This window comes from Eleutherodactylus coqui, chromosome 13 (assembly GCF_035609145.1).
Source record: "Eleutherodactylus coqui strain aEleCoq1 chromosome 13, aEleCoq1.hap1, whole genome shotgun sequence".
NCBI classification, from domain to species: domain Eukaryota; kingdom Metazoa; phylum Chordata; class Amphibia; order Anura; family Eleutherodactylidae; genus Eleutherodactylus; species Eleutherodactylus coqui.
The window spans coordinates 57,078,526-57,103,279 of record NC_089849.1 but is presented as its reverse complement, the minus strand read 5'-3'; the positions used below and the strand labels follow the sequence as shown (position 1 = coordinate 57,103,279).

Genomic DNA, 24,754 nt, shown 5'->3' with positions numbered 1-24,754 from the left:
TGTGTATTCGTTAGTCAGAGAACCGGTTCAGCCATCTTTATCCAGAATCGGAGGTCCCTTTAATACAGCATTTGATGGTGGGGGACAGACCATATTTTGGAGCTGCTTACAACATAAAATAAATGAAAGCAGCAATGCTCGCCTCATCTGATCTCCCCCACTCCAATTCACTGCTGGTCTTCACGTCAGGCTGCAGCAGCGATGACATCCCAACACAGGGACAGGCTAAGGCTGTAGTAAATCACCAGCAGAAGCAAGCCAGTGATTGGCTGCAGCGGTCACATGTCCTTGTGTCTGTAACGTCACCACTGGCCCACTCCAGCCAGAAGTGAGAAGCAGCAGGGGACCCGGCACTGGCAGAACGGGAGCCGTGGGGGATCTGTTGAAAGCAATGCTTTTTAACCGCCTCTTGAGAAGCTCTGACATTTTTGTTCCCGCACATAAGAAATAGGAAAGACAACAGAAATGAGCATCATGCCATAACTTAAGCCATCTTACCATTTCCACCTGGTTTCCTGTTGCTTCTAAGAAGGCGGAGTCTTGGACAATGTTCAGCATCGCACCTGTAACGGATTTCACTTTCGTCATTTCTATGCTGGAATACGTGCGGCATGAAAACTACAGCGTGTGCTGCGATAACAGATGCCACAACTATATACTGAGGGCCAAACTAACGAATATGCTGGATTTATTTGGACTATAAGATGCACTTTTTGGCAAGAAAAAATTCTGCATCCTTTAGTCAGACATCCCTGACTGCTTTTTAATGATCTGGCGGGCGTTCATAAAGTGCGCCGCCTGACCACTTAGTGGCTTGCCCGATTATAGGGGAGGTTGGAGGACACATCCACTGCAAGGTCTTGGCAGCCTCCTCTGCACTTCTGGCCGACTTTAGTCGCACATAGTGGAGGGGGGGGGGGGGGTTGTCTTGTCTGTCAGCCTTCACTGCTTTTCCAGCTGACTGATCACACAGCCCATATCCCCTATCATTAGCTGCTGTGTGTAATGTGCCTTGAGTGCAGCAATTGGCGCCGACATGACATCACACCACCCATGGATACCTGTGCGGCCCCCCACAAGCAGCAACTCAGAAGATCCTTCCCTGGTAAAAGTCAAACACATGTGAACAATTAAATGTGATGCTGGATTATAATAGAAATCCATCCATCCATCCATCCATCCATCATCACCACCAGTGGCGATGAGCAAGTCCCATCTCCTCTTCTCTACTACAACTGCCATTCTTTGGCCCTCTGTGCCTCCTGCAGGCTCAGCAGGTTGTGGGCACATACCCTCCTTCTGTATAGCTTCCCTGTCATCAGGAGGCTCCCTGCTGCTTTCATCTAGTATTTTGAGGCATAACTGATCTATATAAAGTCAATCTAGACCATTTTATGAAAACAAACCTGGGGTCCGTCCTATGGTCAGGTGTCTTAGTCCAAAAAATACTGTATTTATTTAATAACCAATTTAAATTCTTACAAATCAATATCTCATTGACAGTCATGTTAGAGAGACATACATTCTCCATGTTTTGCTTCAGTCTTTATTAGCAGTAGCTGCAAACAGAGCTACCGTGTTTCCCCCAAAACAGGACCCGGTCATTCATTTTGCACCAAAAACCACTAGGTCTTATTTTATTACCTAGCAGCTGCGGTTCAGTACCCTTCCACTGGTCTCAGAGCGTTAGTTCAGTGAGCGCTGCATAGATTGGCTGAGAGCAACGCTCGCTAAACCAATCAGAGCCATCGCTTCCTGGACGAGGGATTTATGAAACCCGCAACCAGGAAGTGGTCTTGTGTCGGTGGCCGAGGAGTGCAGGACGTACGGTGGAGCTACAGAAATTCGGAGAGCAAGGGGAGGGACCCGGACTGCGCATGCTAGGTAATGTATCTTTTTTTTAATGTAGTGTAGCTAGGGCTTATATTTCAATCTTCTTAGAAATAGCAAAATATCAGGATAGCGTTTATTTTTGGGGTAGGTCTTATTTTTAGGGAAACACTGTAGCAGTAGCTAGGGTAGTTGCACACTTGCACTGAGGATTCCCCTTTCCTGTTCTGTTCAGGGAGCAGGAATAGGGAATCCTGTGGCTGAACTATATTTTTTTAAGCATTAAAGCCAGATTGTAAAGCATTTTCTATTTTTATAATCCTTTTCTTATTTTCCGATTGTAGATTTTTTTTATTCTGTTGTCTGTACATGACTATGGGGGTGGCCATCTTGCATTTGTTGCAAAGATATGCTTTACAGCAGCCTTATGGGCCATTCACACAATGGACAGGAGACCCATAGGACTTTTATGGGAGATTATTCTAGACATTCTGAATGATCTATGCAAAGGTCATTTTGCAAGGAGGGGGAGGATTTAAGGCCCATTTACACGCAATGATTATCACTTAAAAGCCATTGTTTGAGCGATAATCATGTACACATGATTATGGGTGTGAATGCTCCCATGAATGCTCCCATCTTTCACTCTTCGGTTGAACAATTATTTTTAGGTGAGCATGAAATCCATCCTTCAGCCAGAGAGAAGATAACACAGACTGCATGCTATGTTTGTTGTCCATGGTTCTGTGTTCTCCATTGGAGCGCTGATTACATTGTCTTCAGCTTGCAGCCCCGCGGAAGAACAAGGGATGTGAATTCAGAGAACAGACCACCTGCTGTTCTCTGCATACAGCTACCAAAGGTTAATTTTCATGCAAATGAAGGTGATAAGCTGCTAATGGACATTAGCAATTTATGCAAAACAAAATCGCTCAAAACCTATCTTTTGAACGGTTATCTTTGCGTGTAAATAGGCCTTTAGTTGTGAATGATAGATTGCAAGTTATCTTTATCTAGGTGTCACCTTTCCTTATAATTCAGCCTGTGATAATGAGAGGACAGGGGCAAGGTTCCCTCTACAAAACAGGAAATGTCAGCCTATTAGGCTTAGTGGTCAGTGTGAAAGATACAAGGATATTAGCATTTTCAATTTTAAATATATTGTGACTAGAGAGGAGCGAGCATACTCGTCAAGGACAAATACTAGAGAGACTATCGTCCTTTTCGAGTATCTGTCTGCTCGTCCGGAAAGATTCGGGTGGCGTTGGGGAGGGAGGAAGGTGGGGGGGGGGGGGGGGGGATCTCACTCCTGCAACCCACCACTCACCCCCGCCGGCACCCTCGCCAAGTATGATTAACTAACATGTTTTTATGTGAGTGATTGGCTTAACAGTCTCAAAACTGTATGTGACTGCAGTACGAGTTTCTGAGACTGAAGGGGTTTTCTGGTCATATGCCAAGTATAAAAGAATTAGGAACACTCTACCTAAGATCATCTGCGTGTTATTGGGATCCGTCTCCGTCTGTAATGCTCCGATGAGGATATTCACAAGCCTCAGTTTCAGTGAAAGGAAAGTAACGGGCTTGTCGCTGCCGGCATCATCATTGCTGAACTTCCCTTCCAACAAGACCTGCAAACGTAAGACAAAAAGCGAGAGGAACAAGATGGCGAAACACAAATAAAGGAAAGAACTGAACGTCCAAAGAGCGAATTACTGCAAATCACCTCTGACTTCACAATCCCAAAATGGTGCGGCAAAGGCAGGAGTGACAGCAGGATGTGGATGCTGGACCTCCGGAGCTCGGTGGGGTTCACGTAGCTCTTGAACTTGGACAGCTCCCTATAATATAAGAACAGTGAAACCGTTATGAAAGGTAACAATCAGGGCGTACAGTCAGATTGGTCTAACATGGGGAGCAGCCATCAGAGTCCATGAATGAGGCAGAGGTCTCTCATAAGCACAAAGTACAAACAGGGACAAAGTTTCTTATAATGGCTTCCTATCTTTATATAAACAACGCTCACCATACAGTTGTCAAAAAGTTCTCTCCCCAAAACTTTAGTGCAATACTCACATTGACACATAGGGGTTGCTAAATAAAAGCCAGCACATGCACAATTTTTTTGCGCCAGATATTGCTTTGATGCATTTAACCCCTTAAGGACCCAGGTGTTTTGGTACTAAAACACTAGATACTTTTTAGGGATTTTACCCATGTGGTGGTTTTACTGTCCTATTTTTTCTTTCAGATACCAAAATTACTTTTGCTGCGTTTTTTTTTCTCCCGTAACATACCGGGCGATTTGTTTTTGAATCTTTTTTCACCACCATTTTTTTTCCAGTTTTATTAGGGGTAAAAGACTAAAAGAAGGGATTTTTAAATTTATAGTTTATTTTAGTGTAAATATACTAATTTTAAAAATAAGGCAGAGGAATGGGTTCCTCATTGCATTTCGGGCAATTTAATGTGTACAGTTTTGCATTACAGGGTGCATATGGCAACGGTTTGATTGACATGTGGTTTTATGTACTTTTTTTTTTTAAGATCTATGACTCCCATGATGCCATATAAGACCTCTGGGGTCATTCACATTGACTTTACTTTTTTTTTTTTTAACTTCACACTTTTCAACTGTTACAGGGGAATACATTTTCCTAGATTGACAATAGTCCCTAGCAGAGCTGATCAGGATGTGCTACAACCCTGCAGCTCTGCTGCACCCGGTGATCATGTGATTGCCCGGTCAAATAATGGAACATTTTCACTGGAGAAGGTAGAAGTGGTAAAAAAAAACGCTTTTCCCTTCTCCTCAGCTGTGTCTGACAGCTGAGGACTGAACATGCTCCTGTTTGATAACAGGAACAGAAGCTTTAATTCCACACTGCACGTTTGCTATTGGCCACTGGGATTGAAGCCCGTAAATTTACTGCGCTTGGTCCTTAAGAAGTTAATGCAATATAAAATGCATTTTGGTTCGTAGATTTCCCCCCCACACCCACACCCACATATAAGTGACTTTTTAAAAATGTGTTATTCACTAGGTATGTGGGCTTTCCCGCACAACTTCTCTATAGCACAAAATAAATACTACTGGTAAGGTTAAAAACTCTTCCTACATTTAAATAAAATAAAAGATACATCGATTCTTCAATTGCGCCTCATCCAACACAGGAGCCCTTGGGCCCACTGCTCAGGACCTGTTAGAAGCCAGCAGACGGTCACGTGCCGTACATACTGTACAGTATGCCCAGGTGCAGCAGTATTTCGCTTTTTCTCTAAAATTTTTCTTTTATACATCTCTGAACTTTTGAATATTTTTAACTGCTTTGTGACCAGTAAAACAGGTTCTTATGGCGGTTACTAAGGGGGATTTGGTCGGCATGAGTATCCCGTGCAGGGAAGAGCCGGGTCCCAGATGACAGCCGAGCAGAGAAGCCTCAGTTTCCGTCTGTTTAATGACTTACATGCCGTAATCAGTAGCCATCACTGCATGTAAACGAGAGATGGGAAGGTAGCTCCTCCTGTCATCCATTGGCACCCTTAAGACCTCCAAATCTACCAGGCATGCCAGCCTATCAGACCCTGCCTCCAGGGTCCGACTACTGCTTGGTTTTAAGTACACTATACTGCACTACATAAGTAGTGCAGTGTAGTGGACCAGCGATTGAATGATCACCCCTTCAAGTCCCTTGGAGGAACAGAAAAAAGTAAATAAATTAAACTTTAATACCGTAAAAGTTTTTTTTTTAATAAAAAATTCTCTCATTCATCCGCCTCCAAAAAACAACCTCAATAGAAAGTGATCTAAAAGCTGCATGTACCCCTAAAAACACTATATAAAATTTGGTATTTGCCATAATCCTATTGATCTGCGAAATAAAAGTAACTTCCTTTATACAGTACGGTGAACCCCACAAGAAAAAAAGTTACTAAGTTAAAACAATACATTATATGTACCCCAAAGTGGTATCATTAGAAGATACAACTCGTCCGGAAAAAAGAATCGTGCATCAAGTCTTGTTGAGGCCCCATGTCACGGCACGCACGGATTTGTGTGTGGAAGACCTGTGAGTCAGTCCGGAATTCATTTTTAAATGCTTGCCGGCAATAGCGGATGCAATTTTTTTTCTGCGTAGGTGTACTGCGGATCGCTCACTTCCATAGAGATCAACGGAGCCCATCCGCTCGGAATCCGTGGTAAAATGGAGCACGCTGCGATTTCTTTTCCCCACAGAAAATACACAAATCTGCATGTGCGGATCTCGATGTTTTCCTATGGGCGGCTTGAACCGTGGATCTTCCACACAGTTGCCGATTGCGGATTCCGCAAATCCAATCTGCCCGTGGACATGAGGCCTAAGAGCGTGGACCAAGGAGAGTGCAATCGCTGTTCCATGTAGGCAACCATTACCAGCTGAAAAGCTTCTGCAGGATTACGGACTGGACGTCCACAAACAGCATCCCTCATGTCTATCGTAGGTCACATGTCTCCAGGCGTGATAATACACCTACACGCATATATTGGGAAGGAGATTAGCAGCAGCTTCTTTAAGCTATTAACAACTAACCTGTCTGGTAAGATGATTTCCAGCGCAGAAATAAAATACGGAACCACCACATTAATGCCTTTCAGGTCGCAGCAGAAGAGCGGAGGAGAATTCAGGATGATGCTGGCAAGAACTGGATGGCAGATGAAGTCTCCTATCTGTAAGCCTTGGACGAGAACCATGTAGAACCTGAAAGATAGATGCATTATTCAGCGATTTGCTGTGGATTTTCCATAGCTGAAGAAATCTGCAGCAACTCCGCTGCACGCAGTGCAGAACTGCAGTGGATTTCACCCCTTCAATTTAACTTCAACGGAACAGGTGAAATATACAGTAAGGCTGGGGTCACACAGGGCAGAATCTATCTAAAAGCAGACATGCCGTGCGGAATTCAAAGCCGCAGGGTGTCTATTGTAGCGCCGCCTCCGCTGCGGCCATCTCTCCTTTCTGTGGGGAGAGATGGCTGCAGCAGAATGGAGGCAATGAAGCCGCTTTAAAACACGCCCGACCGGAACGAGTTTGAAAGCTGCATTTCTGCCGAGGAAATCTTGTGGTATTTCCGTGCGGTCCTGTTGCATTCATTCCGCGCTATTAACGCTCCATGTGAACCCAGCCTAAATGTGCGCTAAAATTTGCAACGGATGGTGCAGAATTTGCGCAGATCTGTTGCAGATTTTTTCAGCTGCCGCAAGTCAATTACGTGTGGACGCGCCCTAAAGTCACGTGTAAACTAACCTGTGCTGCTGATTTCAAATCTGCAGCATGGGAATTAATGCTGCAGGCTTTCAGTGTGGATTCAGGCTGAAACCTGCAACAAATCTGTAGCATTTCCACGTAATAGATTTATTGCAGAAAATCTGCAGCATGTGAACATAATCCAACCTCGCTGCAGTTGAAGAGGACACTCGACTGACAGCGGATCTGGCAGTTTATTCAGACATTTCAGAGGTATAACAGAGAAACGGCACATTGTGGGAAGAGATACTCCAGCATTATTAGTTGGTGGAGCACACAACTATTTACTAAAACAGATGCCGGGGATCCTCTAGAAAAGTTTCAATAGGACTTTGTTCACATTGTGTGACAGTTGTCTGATCTAGTCTTACCAGTAATTATTAGGAAGTTATAGTACCAGTGTTTCTGGTGGCACAATGCGCCACACAGCTCTGCTACATGAACGCCACACACACACACACAGCACTGCTACGTGTATATCACATACAGCTCTGCTACATGCATCCTTCATACAACAGGGATTGAAAGCAGCACAGCAGAGTCCTGCACACACTGATAATACCCTGGTCATGTGACTGCTCCCACACAGATGACAGATCACATGACAGTGACACTACAGGTCCTGTAAGCGCATAGTTGCTGTAGGTGTTTGTTAGTATTCCATCCCCACAAACCCATGCAGCTTCAGTTGCTATGGAATACTAACGAACACCTAGCCGGACAGCAGCCGTGTGCGTACAGGACCTGTGAGGACATCACAGTCATATGATCAGGGGTAGAGCATGTAACTCCCTCGGGATGAAGGACCTTTGATGATGTCACCGTCATGTGATGGGGCGGAGCATATAACTCCCTCTCGCACGGACGGACAGGTGGTGCCGTAGTTAGTATTTTGATACTTCACCCATAGACTAATATGAGATCTAAAGGACACATTATAAGTTTGCACAAAGTACCACTGTTGGGCTTCTGTTTAACGCATCTATAATCCATTTAATGGCTACGTCTCAAAAAAACAAAACAAAAAACAGACTTATGACGCATATGTTTAAAGGGATGCCGTTAATTGATGCCGTACAGCGGCATCCATCATTCGTAGGCTGAGTTCACTTTAGTGTTTTTCGGTGGATCCTATTTTACAAACAATGGAACTGTACAAAAACAAAACCGCGCTTTTGTTTCTTTGTAAAAAAAAAAAAAAGCAGAACAGAGATGGAAATTTGAGAAAGAAAGAAACGCATTGAAACTGAAGACCAATGGCAGGAAAACAAAACAGGTTTCTTTCCGTTTTGCAGCTCCTATGAAAGAACAGCTTGAGTGGAAGCAAAAACTCTGCTGTGACCTGGTCCTGAGGCCGACATGGTATCCGATTAACTGCCAAGATCTTGTGAAGGAAAGCTGGTATTGTGTGATGTGCTAGGCCAGACTTCACTTTTTTGTGGTATACTGGTCAGGTGGAGACCAAAAAGACACACTTTGGGCCTCAGTCTATAACTAACGCACCCCTATGGAGAAGTTTCTGTGCATATCAGGAGCTCCCAACGCATGCATGTTACACAAGGGAAAAATGCAACTTGGCCCAAAGCTAAGATTTTGGATTCTTTCTTTGGTGTGCAAAAGGCTGGCTATATTGAACCCCGTTTCTATGGCTCATCTGTACTCAATATACAGGGCAGGTTACATATAGCAGGAGAGGTTGCAGCTTCGGGTGTCCAGAAACTAACAGTGTTGGAGTGATCCATGAGGCAATCACCTGCCATCCAGCATTTCGTACCACATAGCAAACACAAGGAGATCATACAGACTCCAGGCAGTGGTTGTCCTTGGTGGGATTTAAACCCAGGACTCCCATGCTGCAGGGCAAGAATGCTAACCACTGAGCCACTGTGCGCAGAATTCCAGGAGATTGTACCCGTATGTAGGATTTTGCCCAATCATTGCACATTTTCCCCCACCCAGGATTTAAACTGATCTAATAAGTTAGGACTGGTAGCATTTTTTCCCTCCTTTTTATAACCATCTTATATATACTGTATGTTCTTTCCTTGGTACAGCCTCTTTTTATACACTTTATTTATTTTTTACAAACACTGCTATTATTTGTAATAAAGCTTTAATCTTTATTAAGTCAGTCCTTGTCGTTCTATAAACAACCCTACAAGAGTGATAATCTTCACTGCTGGAGAGATGGGAATGACCGGAACCAGTTAGTGACCTGAATTAAGGCCTCCCTCACACAGGGCGTTTTATACAGCGTTTAGCGCTGCCTTTTCAGCCCAGCGCTAAACGCTGTACAACACTCCCATTCATTTCAATGGGGCTGCTCACACAGGGCTGAAAACGCAGCGCCTTCCAACGCTGCGCTTTGACAGCGATGCACGTTCTATTTTGGGGCGTTTTCAGCCCTGCGGCGCCCATTGAAATGAATGGGCAGCGGTTTTAGCACTGCTGAAAACGCAGCAACACTTGGTGCCGCGTTTTGGCAGCGTTAACCGCTCGCCGATTTTTGGGGTAAGGGCTTGTAATAGAAGCCCTACCCCGAAAATCTGTCCCAGCTAGGTAGAGAAAAAAAAAAAGAAAGTAACACTCACCTAGCCGCTGCAGTCCGGGTCGCGGCCGCTGGTCTCTGCCGCTGATCCGGGCTTCTCCAACACTCCCAAGTCTATTGTCGTAGGCCAGGTTTGAGAACCCCGCCTCCAGCAAGAGTGCTGTGATTGGTTATCGGCACGCTCGGTGTCCAATCACAGCCCTTCATTGACTGTCTCAGCCAATCAGCGCCGGCAAGTCAATGAAGGGCTGTGATTGGGCATCGAGCAAGCGCCGACAACCAATCACAGCACTCTATTGCTGGAGGCAGGGTTCTCAAACCTGGCCTATGGCAATAGACTTGTGAGTGCAGAGGAAGCCTGGATCAGCGCCAGAGACCAGCGGCCGCGACCCGGACTGCAGCGGCTAGGTGAGTTTTTTTTTTCTTTTCAGCATCCTTGGCTGTGTTTTCAGCCGAGCCGAAAACGCAGCCAAAACGCTGGCATAAAGTATGCCAGCGCTGCTGAAACGGGGCGGAATCTGCAGTAAACGCAGCGTTGAAAAACGCTGCGTTTCTGCAAACGCCTGTGTGAGAGAGGCCTTAGGTGCCAGACCTGCCTTGCAGTAAAATAGCCTGTGCAGGACTGTGTTGGGTGCGATTTATACTCTACCTTGCAGGGAGCGCAGGACCGAGGGAGTAGAAATAAGTCAATCCCTATAGTTGTTCCCCATGTCACGTGTTGGGAGTCCAGGTGTTGTGACAAATATATATAACTAGTAATTATAAGGAAGTGATAGTACCAATGTTTACGGTGGTGCAATGCACCACTTACTAATATAATACAGTAAAGGGATTGGAGTTGATCACAGTTGCTAAACCAACAGAGCCGGACAGCAGCCGTGTGCTTACGGCCTCTGTGATGTTGTCACCATCTTGTAATCAGTCATTGTGGCTCTGAGCTCCGCCCTAATGATGGTGACATCATCACAGGTCCTAAACCAGCAGAGCTGGACAGCAGCCGCATGGACCCTGGTGACTGATCACATGAAATCCCTCATTCACTGCACAGGCATGAAGTACATGTGATGACGTCACAGTCATATGATCAGGGGTGGAGCTCAGAGGCCCGTAGATTGATCACGTGACGGTGACACCACATGTAACTCACCCACGGACAGGTGGTCGTTAATATATTGACATATACCAAGTTTATAAGAAAAGATGGTCGAGATTCCCAGTTGCAAAACATTACCTAGAGAGATAAGCCGATAATATTTCCTCTCCAGTCTTCTTGCTGCAGAAAATCCTGCATAAGGTACCGCAAGCTTCAGCCCGTCCCGCCTCATAATTTTCTGGGAATTCATTTGCATCAAACACTGTGCTTGACCCCATAGTGTCCGTGGACAACTGTGAACCTTTGCGTCGCAACTCCACAGTGGCCTGGGTAGCTATCGCTGTAGGAAATGAGGAGAGAGAGTGTCTGATGAACCATTACTAAATACGGGATATGCTCGGGCTCATGGGAAAGAAGCACACAAAAGATTTAACAGAATGACAAAAAGCCAGCGTAACACTACTCTTAGTTACTTTAGACCAATCGTATAAATCCACAATCTGCTCAAGCATCAATACTAGGATTTAACGGAAGCAGTCTGAGCTCTATTCCATACGGCCCAAGAGAAAAATAATGGTACAGCATCTGTGTGGCACAATATGGGCACACTGTACACATTACTGGCAAGACTGAATACTAAGGCTCAATGTCCATGGGAAAATTTGTTTTGCGAAATCCGCACGGGGCGGCCACAAATCAAGCCGCCCATAGAGAAGCATGGGTGTCCGTAAATGGATTAAAGCATGCAGATTTGTTTTGTGGACCTTTTGGTCCGGGAAAACAATTTGCAGCATGCTCCATTTTTGTGCGGTTCCCGCACGGGTGGCTTGCATTGAAGTCAATGGAAGCTGTCTGATATGCGGCCCACCCGCAGCCGACGCTACAGATGTGCCGCGCCAGCCAGGTGAACCCACCAATGGTGGGCAGACTAGATATGTGGAAAACAAATGCTGGCGTTTCGGTGTAATTCTCCAATAAAAGGTCGTGAGATGAAATATGCAACTTTCAATTAGGCTGACTGCACACAGGCGAGCGCGATCTAAATGTGCGTTTTACCTGGGGATGAGAGGCAATTTTCAGGCAAAAGTACCTCGCCTCGCTTCTGTGAATTTCTTATCCTCTTGCGCGAGTTTCACATGTGCTAGAGGATCAGAAGATTTTCCCATTGCTTTCAATGGGAAACCTCGCATTGCACAGCATGTGATGTATTTAACCCCTTCATGACATGGCCTATTTTGGCGTTGAGGACCAAGCGATTTTTTGGTATTTTTCCATCTCCATTTTTCAAAAGCCATAACTTTTTTATTTTTCCGTGGACGCGGCCGTATGAGGGCTTGTTTTTTGCGTGGCGAACTGTAGTTTTTATCGATGCCAATTTTGGGTACATAGACTATATTGTAAATTTTTTTTTTTTTTTTTTTAATGATAGCAGAGAGAGAAAGCGCATCAATTCTGCCATAGATTTTTTTTTTTTTTTTTTTACACCGTTAATCATGCAGCATAAATGAGACTTTCCATTTTTTCTGCAGACCGGTACGGTTACAACGATACCAAAATTCTAACATTTTTTTAAGGTTTTCCCACTTTTCTGCAATAAAATCCCTTTTTTTTGGAAATCTTTTTTCTATTCTAAATTGCTGCATTCAAAGTCCCGTAACTTTATTTTTTGATGTACAGAGCTCTATGAGGGCTTATTTTTTGCGAGACGAGCTGTAGATTTTATTGGTACCATTTTAGCGTACATACGACTTTTTTGATCACTTTTATTGCGTTTTTAGTGAGGCAAAATGCTAAAAATGAGCATTTTGCCTCAGTTTTTTAGCTTTTTTTTAGCGTTTTTTTCGGTGCACAATCAAAAGCATGTGCAACTTATTGTACGCATCGTTACGGACGCGACAATACCAAATATGTGGGGTTTTATTTTTTTTTACCTTTTTTTATGCTAATCTGAGAAAAAGCATAAAAAATTGTTTTTTTACTCTTTTTTTTAAATTCATTTTTTAAATCTTTCTTTTTTTCACACTGTTTGTGTCCCTCTGAGGGACTTTAATCACTGCCCTGATGATCGCTGGTATAAGGCATGGCAGAGCTACTGCTCTCCCATGCCTTATCGCTCATACAGCGATCTCAGGCATAGGCAATACAGGACGCCAGTGTCTGGCGTCCTGTTGCCATGGTGACAGGCCGGGCTCTCGCGATGACATCGCGAGTTCCGGCCAGAGACACAGAGGGAGCTGCGCTCCCGCTGTGAACTCTTCCCCTGCCGCGATCTACTTAGATCGCGGCAGGGAAGGGGTTAAAAGTGGCGGGCGCATCTACAATGTCCCCCCGCTGCTGCAGCGAGACGCCGGCTGTGACTGACAGCCGGCTCCCGCTGCGGGATAGCGCGGGATCATATGTGATCCCGCGCGGATAGCGCGGGATCATATGTGATCCCGCGCTATCTCCAGGACGCAAGTTTACGCCCTGTTGCGGGAAGTACCCCGCTCCCAGGACGTAAACTTACGCCCTGCAGCGGGAATGGGTTAAGGGCCCATTGAAATCTATGGGCGATGCATTCCGAGAAAGAAAAAAAAAACAAACATGCCACGATTTTTTTTCCTCACAGTATCGCTGTGAGGAAAACATCGCTATGGGTGCAACTCTATTCAAAGGAATAAAGTTTATAGTCATGAACAATTCTGTAAGACGCGCAACGCATAAAATTTGTGCGCGATTAACGCTCTACTGGAACCGACCATAATGAATTCAAAGCAGAAAAAGATACGCGTTTCGAAGTGAGCCCCTTCATTAGTCATGCTGGGTGAAAACTAATATATAGGCCTTCTGCAGACGGCCGGGTCGCATCGCAGCGGGATGTGACCAGATTGTCTGCAGTGACCACCACAGCTCACCTGCTCCGGCGGCTCTTCCGCTACATGTGCCAGCCGGTACATGGCAGAGCAGAGCTGACACGCTACCAGCGGCGTTTCTGTGCAGGCCTCTACGAGGCTCGCACAGAAATGGGACATGCTGCGATTTGTTTATCGCGCAAGTGTTCACGCTGTCAAATCGCGGCTGTCTCTATAGGACTGCATTATTCAAAGCAATCCTATAGCAGCGTGCACGGGCGGAAATTCTGCGGGAAATCCCATGCTGGCATCTCCATCCGTGTGCAGGGGGCCATAGAAGGGCAGATGCAACATACGTTATGTTTATTGAGAAAAGGGAGGACAGTGTAAAAAAAGAGAAAACAAACCAGAAAATATATATAATACACAGCAAAGAACAAACGATAAATAACGATATTACATTGTATGATCGGGCAGAGAAATGGAAAGCAAGAGGAAAAAAACAAAAACAGATCTCACGATAAGTCAGATATTCAACCAATATAATATTCTTTAGTTTTTTTTTCACTTTTGCTCCACATTCCTCCATTCAATCATACAATGCAATATCGTTATTTATAGTTTACTCTTTGCCATATATATAAATATTTTTTTTTTCTGCTTTAGGTTTTCTTTATCTTGTTTACACCTTCCCTGTATACATAACGTATGTTGCATCTACCTATATATTAGTTGACTGATGAAGGGGTTCACTCCGAAACGCGTATCTTTTGCTAGCTTTTAATTAACTAAACAAACGAGAAGTTGGATATTTCCCCATATTGTCTCACGATTGTTATTGGAGAGTCGTAGCATTATTTCCCACACAATATCTGTAGGATGGCACACTCCATATACAATCCAGTCATCAGTTTTGGTGAAAATAAACTATTTTCTACAAAAGTATTGAACTTCTTCCATTGAACTTTTAATTAAATTGCTTTGCAGATAGCCCCCAAAACTGACCGGGTCATGAGACAGGAGCCCACTCAAAAGGGGCAAATATATAATCATCAATGGTGCTCCACAGAGCAAAAAGGGGGTTAATGATGAGGTGTGTATTTGTTTAGGATGGGGACGTCACTATTAGCACCATATTGCAAAGACTTGTTCCGACTCAGTCAAACATTGCTTTTGGGGAGGGGTGGGGAACAAACTTAAACATTTTGTGGGAAGACTCCCTTTCATCACCAACCCATAGTGGTAAAAGCCTGATCCCTGGGGGCCCCACCGATCACTAGAATGGGGATCTCGAGACCCCCGTTTCTCATCACTGCACGACCAAGGTGCGGTAGAGTTTAAGGCCCTATTCAGACGGGCACGCAAGCCCACAATAGTGTATGAGGCTATAGACGCGGACCACTGGTCTGTGTGAAAGTAATTACTGTATGCCCCAGCCTTGTCCATTTTCGCAGAGGATAATGGTACATTCAATGTGCAGGTTTCATGACTATTAGACATCACATGGATAAGTGTCCATATGTGTTCGACACAAATAGCGGCAGAGCTTCTGGGGTACAACTTGCACACTACAACCTAACTTGAGTGACGTTTAAGCATGCATGCAGCGGCTCCATTCAACATCCATGGGACTGATGGAATTAGTGGATTACTGTACTCTGCAGTCTATCAGTACTTTGGCCAAAGTAGGGAGAAACAGGGTCTTGGGACCACTACTCTAGTGATCATTGGACGCCCCAGCAATCACTCAATTCACACAGGGAATTCAGGGCGCACCGCTCTAGAGATTGCTAGGTATCCTAACAATTGGACGCCCAGCGATAAGGCATTCAGAACCCATCCACTGGATAGATGATATAGGTCTATAGTGAAAAAATCTACTTTAAGGACTCCCCTCATTTCTGAGCGCAAGGCCACTTACTGAGCATCAAAGTACAACTTGGCCCTATTCAAGTGAAATTTGAAGCCTTTCCATGAAGTTTAGTAAGGTTCTCTGACATTTTCCCACTATTTCTTATTGATATTAGATCCTTGTCTAACCAACTTCCAAAAAGACAATATCCCTTTTTACCACTGTAAATCAAGTTTGAACTGGCTGCCAGTATGGGTCTCCCTTCCAGCCCTCTGCAATCCACTGCCTGTTGCTAGGCATTGAGCTGCTGTAGTAACTGGGAAGTGGGGGAGAGGACATCTTCACAGGCTACTCCCTTTAGTCACTGGCTGACAGATCTGCAGACCATGTCTGCAATCACCATATTCTCTGCCTCTCCTGCTGTTACAGCACATGAGTGTACACATACTGGCTTTACTAAGCATTTGGCCACTCTTACAATGGTCTTGGGACAGCAGAGGGGTGGGCATGCAGATAGTGCCTCCATGCTATAAAGCCTAGAAATAGAGCAATGCAGCGTGGGAAGTGAGGGAAAGGAAATACATGACAGTGAACTACTGTCAGAATGGTATGTTTACTATATGTCCCTTGCCTGATAGTAGATTGCAAACAGCAGAAAAATAGAGAAAAATCACCTGAAAATCAGAACTCACAAATATGAAGCATGGTGCAAACACTTGCAAATAAGTGAACCTGGTATATTTTAGAAAACGTGTTAAAAACCCAGGTAGGCTTTAAAGGGTGGTTTTACAGGGGTTTCTGGAAAAAAGTTGTACTTTTGTGGCAATTTTGATGCAGTTTTTTGGGCCAAAGCCTGAAGTGGAGTTAAGAATATATGGGAAACATATAGGAAGGATTTAGACCTCTTCCTGCTGCATCCACTTCTGGCTTTGGTTTAACAGACTACACGGAAAACGGCAGCAGCTTTTTTCCCCTTTCTTTAATGCCATTTGTGATACCAACCTCAGAGAAAGGTTTTAACTAGTTAAATAGGTTCTCTGACTGCAAAAAAACAAAACACTAATGCGATTATAAAACAATTAGTGCTCACCTTAGTGATCCTCCACTGCTCCTGATTTGATACTTCCTGGGGTCCCTGAAGTTCCTGCCCACTATTCACAGACATGTGACTGCTGCAGCCAATCAAGTCAGTCACTGAATAGCTGCAGAGGCCATACATTCCTATCAAGGAAGACCAAGACCACCAGTGATTGGCTGCAACAGTCTGTCAACCGGGATCAGGAAGCACGGAAACCAGGACAGAACCCTGGGAAGCAACAGAACGGGAGTAGTAGGGGGAAATAGATAAGGTGAGCAGTACTTCTATTATTTGAATGCATTTAGAGCTTTTTATTTTATTTTAAGTGACTATACAATTCCTTTAAGGGTGGTTTCACATCTATGGCAGGGATTTTGCTTTCCTGCTGCAGTCAGGGAGCAAGAAAGGGGAATCCCTGCGCTGAATGGTTCCCTCTCTGGACAGAACTGAACAGTGTCAGGCGGACCCCATTGACTATAATGGGGTCCGCTTGCTTTTATCACCCAACTGCTTGGCTTTTGGATGGAAGAATGAGCTCTGCATGCAGCGCTTTTTCTTCTGGTATTCTCAGCCGGAGGTTCCGACAGAGATGTGAAAGCGGCCTAAGAGAAGGAGGCAACTGAAGATGTGGCACATAGAAGTAAATCTCATTCCAGTTAGTCACTCTTTAATAGGACATGCTTCCCAAGGACCATGAGCAAATCTTTATGCAAGTTTTTTTCCCATGAGCCTCTACTGCAGGTTACATCAACAAACTACACTGAAATATCTAACAAAAGAAAAAAAACAAAAACAAACTACATGCACAAATATCAAACAGTACATTCAGAAAGGATAAACCAAAAAGGAATGCGAAATGAAAAAAAAATAAACCTTGGTTAGTGCAAAATCCTTGATCTAATGGATATGAATCTTAATGGGGACGATTGAGAACAGGTTCATTGGACTCTGTACTAACAATCGTTCCCATTCAGGCGGACAGAACGCAAGGAATGAAACGTTTCTCCCCACAGTGCAACATAGAATGATGAGGAAAAGAGAAAAAAAATAAAAAAAATCAGAAGAAAAAAGGGAAAAGTAAAGAATAAATGGAAAGCAACAAGACCACAAGTATGTTAGGTAGAAACGGAAAGAATGCGAGCGGTTATGAGGAAAGTGGAGAGAGAAGAAAATCAGATGATTGCAATTGAGGAGAAGCTACAGATTCCTACTTACAAGATTTATAAGAAAGGAGAATTTGGATAAAAGATGCTGCAAGATAACAGAAATAAAATGGAAAGAAATCAAAGGACAGAAGTAGTTACAAGAAAGTACTTTAAGATATGGCAAAAAGTTCAATTTAAAAAAAGGAAAGTCTGGTTTTTTTATTTGTCTAAAAAGAAAACAAAAAGGGGGAAGAAAAGAAAATCAGATGAGAGATTTGTGTAACAGTGGGGTGAGTCTGGAGAACATCGTGTACAACAATGGGGAAATAATCACAGAATGGATGATGGTGTCACTTAATAGGGTTTAACTGATCCAATGAAATGAATCGGACCCGGCCCAGCCATATCCACACGCAGCTTGGTAGAGCCCAATGCTTGCTCCGCGATCTCATGCTTTAACCTCTACTTAGCCTTTAGATGTGCGCTGTGCCAACTCCTTCATCTGCGTGCCCTACGTGGATGGTATGCGGCCACGGAGAACTCATTCTGCATTGTGATCACACAAGAGTAAGCAAGCAAATGCTTCTGTAGGTGGGGTTCACACGGAGCGGAATTGCTGTGGAATTTCTCTGCGGACCCTTCAGAGATTCTGCTGCATTTACAGTAGCAGCAAAGTAGACGAGATTTTCAAAATCTGGAAATGGACTAGCCATGCAGAATTCAAATCTGTGCCATGTCACCATCTCCGCTGCGGAATTCAGGCAGGCATTCCATGGCTGATCTGCAGTAGAATGTTGGCTGCGGACATTCCGCTGGAAATCGGCCCCGTCTGGATCCACCATAGGGTGCGTTCACACAATGCCGAATTGATGCGAGTCTGCAGATTTCACCCCTTTAATTTGAATTGGACTGAAAGGGTGAAAGCTGCTGTAGATCCTCACCAAAATCGGGCGCATGTGAACGCACTCATTGTCCGCCTTCAAACATGGCAGAAATGCAGCGGAATTTACACTACTGGAATCACTGCGGACATTCTACAGCATTTACAGTTTCAGCCCTGTGGGGGTTTCTAAGAGACCCTTCACATCAAGCAGGAATTTTAGGCAATGAATCCGCAGCGTTATTTTCCGTAACGGATTTTAACCCTTGAAATACAAGGATTAAAATCTTCAGCTAAGTATACACCATTTAGGTACGAATTTGGCCACTGGGCATTTACTGTGGGTTTTCTGCTGAGGAAAGCCCCCAGCAGATACGCACTGTGTGAAGGTACCCCTAAGGAGGTTCCTTGAGGAGTGGACCGGTTACATTTGGGCAGTACTGCTTTTTGCGTTACAGAAATGTGCATCATTACTGAAGTGGCAGCATCCAGTTTCTTCCATGTAACAAGCATGACAACTGCTTAAAGTGAACGCGCACCATTACGTTTTAACCTAAATATGTCCAAAGTGATGATCAATTTCTTAATGTATTTTTATAGTACATACAGCATAGATTTTCTAATACAAAGTTAAAAGGTTTTTTTTATAAATACATTGATGACCTATCCATCCACAAGATTTGTCACCAATCGCCGAGACCCCCAGGACTGGCAGTCCCTTGGGTGAATGCAGCAGTAGTGTGCATGGGTGACCACCACTCCATTCACAGTCTATGGATATAAGCAAAGTACTACGCTCGGCTATCTCCCAGTCTCAGAAGTGAATGGAGCCGAGGTCACATGAGTGGTATCGCACCATACACACAGGGGATTCTGGGACTGACATTGTTGTGATCAATGGGAATCCCTCCGATCATAGATTTATCATCCATCCTGTGGATAGGCGATATATGTTATTTATGGGAAACCTCTTTAAAGTTATACTGCCCTGTCTGAGGGCACTATGACACATGCTGACATACTCATGTGTAGCGGTTTTATATCTTAATCCTATCCTTGCAAAACACAGGCAACGAGGAGTCTGAAGTGACCGCCCCTGTGCTGCCAACTGTCAGATTTCCCCTTATATACAGTAACGGGGAGAGAAGTATCAATCAGCAGCTAGAAGCAGCAGAGGAGCCGGCTCTTCTTGAATACACTGCACTCCTCGCTGGCCGCAAAGATTATGATGCAATTTCTGCAAAACTGCTGCACGTTAACAACAGACCGACCGCTGACATCAGAAACGGTCAATAATTTTTTGCTGCCCTCAGACAAGGCAGCTGACAGGTTCCTTTTAGGTTAGAGAATTCTGGCTACCAGCAGACACCACTAGGGGGAGCTTTCTATTGGATACTCATTATAATTTGTTACAGAATTTTCTTAAGCTCGGTCAATATTTCCGCTATTTGGTTACTTCTTTTCCCATCATGGAACAGAAGAGAAGAAAGGGGGGGAAAAAAAACAACTAATAAATATTGCATGCTGGATTGTTTGAAAGTTAAAGTAACATCAAAATCTTCGCCGTTAACCCCCTTACATATAATGATCAATGAGGATTGCAGTATGTAAAGGGTTCACAGCGGGAGAGTGCTCCTTCTGTGAGGTCATCAGCCCTCCACTATGTAGTTGCGGAGAGATGATTGGTTGCCATCCCAACTGTCCGTGACTGCCATGGCCTATGATTGCTATACTGCAATGTGTTATCAGAGAGATCATCGGTTCAAGCCCCCCTACAGGAAAACATTTAAAAAATAAATAAATATGATTAAAAAAATAATTAAAAGGAAAAGTGGGCAGAAAAATTTCTTACATTCTTTTTTAAACAAAGAAATGCAAACTACAATGGGTCTCCCCTAAAAAATGCAATAAAAGTGATCAAACAGCCATACGCACCCCAAGATCCTACCAATAAAAACTACAGCTTGTTACACAAAAAACAAGCCCTCACAGAGCTCCGTCCATGGAAAAATAAAGTTATTGATTTTGAATGCAGCCATGCAGAAAAAAATATGTATGTAAAAGAAAAAGGTATTGTGCAAAGGTGGAAAAACCTAAAAAAAAAACCAAAAAGACAATAAGAATTGATTTTTTTTCTCCCTGCCCTACAATAAAAAAATAAATAAAAACACCCATACTAACTACAGCTCGCTAAACAAAAAACAAGCCCTCATATGCCCATGTCAACAGAGAAATAAAAACGCTACATTTTTTGAAGTGAAGATGAAAGTAACTAAAAAAATAGTTGTGTCCTTAGATCCAAAAAAGGCCATAAAAAAGGTGCTACTGTGCTGCCCTAGTAAACTATTAACTATGACATGCTGAGCCAAACTAAGGGTTTGTCCCATGGCATAGAACAAGACATATGTGATTTTTCTAACAACTAGAATACAGCAAACGCCTGCTTATGACTGCTACATTCATGAGTACCACACTTTCCCAATCTGCCCAAAACGTGAGCAATAAGTGCCTCTGTATATCAGTGTATAGCGAGGCAGTCATTACTGCCTCCGAGGATGGTGGGGAGAGGCAGGGGTGCCACCTCCGCATGAATACAGCAACGATTGATACATTATAGAACTAATTCCATGTGTGATCTGATATATTAGGAATGGATACTAAGACTGCAGCGTTACGCAGCGGTGCATGGATATAGCTGGGAAGGGTTGCACTGGATTCATTTCATTTCTGCAAGTAAGATGAATAAAGTCATTGATGCATCTTCGGCCCACCCGTCCCACACCTGCCCATCTAGCCAAGTTTAATCTTGCAGGTAGGAATAATGGGAGTTCTGAGATGTAGTTAGGAGGTCAGATAAGTCCGAGCACTTACCTGTCATACTGCTGTCTCGGTTTACTCCGTTCTGCAGCTTGCAGTGAACAAGTGCAGCATCAAACAGCCATGAGCCAAAGAGATTCAAGATGCTGTTGACTTTGGGTCTTGTTGGGGCTGGTAACGGACGGGGCTCGGAGTTCGTTTGGTTTGGACTGGACAACGGGGAGGTGGAAGTTGCATGCTGCTGAACTTTTGTGCTGTGCGTTGTGTTCACCTGAAACAGAAGCATGCAGGTAAGTGATCCAAGATCTCACAGAATGGTCCGAGTTAGTGAACGTATGTGAACAAAACTGGAAGAAGTGTGAGGTTTAGAAGCAGTGCTGTCACAACGTCAGGTTATTTACATTGCAATCATCTCATTGGTATGAAGTTGCTGTATTATTTATACAGGGCGGCCACAGTGGGTTTGTAAGAGAACATACACAAGTATCCCTTTGTTAGGCTGTGTTCGCACTATCATATAAACAGAAGCCACAATGCGCATGATGCACAACATGGCACACAACAGACTCCACTGACATAGTGGGGTCCATCAGGTTCTATCCTATTAACAGGAGGAATAGCGGTGCATGCTTGCGCTATTCTGTCAAATCCATTGAGACTGCTCATGTAGTCAGTATGAACAGATGTGTGTTGTGATTTTGATGACTGTTTCTTTTACTGTGTGTCTTCTGCTAATATGGTATGTTATCATATGGGAATTCTCTGATTCTTCCATGTGTCAGATTAGGGTGATATGTGATCGTGTGGCTACAGATCATGTTATAATCGCGGACTATTTGCAAGTAGAACACCTTTTGCGCCCCATAGGATTGTTCTGTCAGTCACATGGTAAACACGTCACTCCATGGTCACGTGACTATGGCTATGGAGCGCCTCGTGCGTTCCAGTGACTAAGTAGCGTTAACTGTGGAAGTGACATAGTTTTACGGAAGTTCGTCTGGCCTACCATCACGTGGTCATATGACCATTGTCACGTGACTGTACCTATGGAACGCTACATGCGTTCCGGCAATTTAGCAGCGCCAACGGAAGTTATGGAGCCCCACTGAAACTCATCTCTCCATTATTATGCGGTCATGTGACCGGAGCTATGGAGCGCTCCAGCAGCTGGATGATGACGAAAGCGGAAGTATTTGAGCAAATCTTCACGCCCGATTAGCGTCCCATGCTGGCGGCCCCTAATTGATGTCTTCTTTAAACACCTATCACATGGTATGTCGGTTAAACTATTTAAAGCAGGGTATGTATTGTTTATGTATGCTTCATAAAGGCGTTTTTAGACGCCGAAACGCGTTGCATGATACCTGTTCAGTTCCTGTAAAAATAGAGGTATGATTGGCTCGTGTTATTCTTTTATGCAATAAATTTTGTTTTAAATTTGAAAAATCCACTTCTTTCCGGACTCTGAAGGCTATTCCATTCCACTGAAGCGCAGTAAAAAAGGTTTTTTCTTTTACGCTATCAGTATGAACAGAGAGAGTTAGGCTACCTGTCCACAGGCGAAGATCCGTGGGCAATAAATCTCTTGTGGATCACGCTCTGTAAAGCTTTCCACAGCAATGCCATGGAAAGTGCAGTGCTGGCTTAAATCCCGGCATCCTGCGATTCTCCGCGGTGAGCCTATTAGCCTGTCAGTGCTCCTCCCCCGCGGCAGAATATTGCTAGCGATATTCCGCCTTGGCCGTTGACAGGGGGCCTTAAAGGGGTTGTCCCGCGCCGAAACAGTTGTTTTTTTTTTTTTTTCAATAGGCCCCCCGTTCGGCGCGAGACAAACCCAATGCATGTGTTAAAAAAAAACAAACAAACAACCGTTTAGTACTTACCCGAATTCCCGCGCTGCGGCGACTTCTTCCTTACCTTAGCAAGATGGCCGCCGGGATCTTCACCCACGATGCACCGCGGGTCTTCTCCCATGGTGCACCGTGGGCTCTGTGCGGTCCATTGCCGATTCCAGCCTCCTGATTGGCTGGAATCGGCACACGTGACGGAGCGGAGCTACGAGGACCAGCTCTCCGGCACGAGCGGCCCCATTCACCAGGAAGAAGACCGGACTGCGCAAGCGCGTCTAATCGGGCGATTAGACGCTGAAATTAGACGGCACCATGGAGACGAGGACGCTAGCAACGGAGCAGGTAAGTGAATAACTTCTGTATGGCTCATAATTAATGCACGATGTACATTACAAAGTGCATTAATATGGCCATACAGAAGTGTATAACCCCACATGCTTTCACGGGACAACCCCTTTAAGGTCTTTTTACACGGGACAATTCAGTCCCGAACACTACTCTGAATGCTTTTTCACCCGACAATCAGGCTGTGTAAGATGGACAATCAGCTAACGAATGGGAACTCCATTTCAATGAACATACAAATACTTGCCGATTGGCAGTACACCTCTACGTGAACAGAGAGGGGTACAGCAGCCTATGAGGATAATAATCATGGTGATCGTTCGTCCCCATAAGTTGATTCTCAGCCCATGTGAAAGAAAATTAAAACTAACGCCAATCAATGTGGCAACCAGCGCTCGTTAGGTTGAGCAGAGAAGTCAGCTCATGTAAAAAGAAACTTAATGCCCTTTAACACATAACAATTAATAACTCGAAAGCCATCTTTTTGAGCAATAATCATTGAGTGTAAATGTGCCCATCTTTCACTTTTCTGCCAAACGATGATTTCATGTTCAGCATAAAATCCATCGTTCGGCAGAGGAGATAACAGCAGGGATTTCACGCGGTGTTCTCCACGGGGAGCGCCGATAACATTGTCTCAGCCGTCAGCCCCGCGGCAGAACAAAGGGAATGTATTCAGAGAACAGACCACCCGCTGTTCTCTGAATATAGCTCCCGGCAGCTCACACACATTAATAAGCTACTAGTTGGCATTAGTACCAATTAGTAGTTTATGAAAAATGATCGCTCAGAAGCCATCTTTTGAGCGATCATCTTTGTGTGTAAATGGGCCCTTACTTTGTAGTCTGACTGCTTTTAATCTCTCCTTTGAGACGGTTTTGATAAAGCACCCCCCAATTAAAATCAGTGGGTTTATAATGACCCCTTCTCCAGTTGCACTCTGAGCATATAATGGAATTGGCATATCAGCTAGCACAGTGCTTCTCAACTCGCCCCAGCAGGTCACATTTTCAGGATTTCCTCAGTACAAATGATGCAACCATTGTCAGCGCCTCAGACATTGCTACAGGAGTTCTCTCTCCAGGATATCCCCAAATCATGACCTGCTGGAGGTACTGCAGGACTGGAGTTGTTACGGTTTAGGTTACACATCACTTTAATGAAACGGTCACATCCATATAGTTTAGAGTAGAAAAAACA

At 44.3% G+C, this 24,754-nt stretch overlaps 1 protein-coding gene across 2 annotated transcripts in view; it reads right to left on the bottom strand.

Moving 5' to 3' along the window:
* RALGAPB (Ral GTPase activating protein non-catalytic subunit beta) overlaps window positions 1-24,754 on the bottom strand; it is an 81,310-nt gene that overhangs the window by 25,472 nt on the left and 31,084 nt on the right. For both annotated transcript variants that reach the window (XM_066585832.1, XM_066585833.1), the window contains exons 9-14: window positions 21,414-21,630; window positions 10,895-11,096; window positions 6,402-6,569; window positions 3,557-3,671; window positions 3,317-3,461; window positions 499-563 (exon numbers count right to left, since the gene is read on the bottom strand). In XM_066585832.1, the coding sequence (XP_066441929.1) occupies window positions 499-563; window positions 3,317-3,461; window positions 3,557-3,671; window positions 6,402-6,569; window positions 10,895-11,096; window positions 21,414-21,630 (912 nt within the window). The remainder of the gene's footprint in view (window positions 1-498; window positions 564-3,316; window positions 3,462-3,556; window positions 3,672-6,401; window positions 6,570-10,894; window positions 11,097-21,413; window positions 21,631-24,754) is intronic.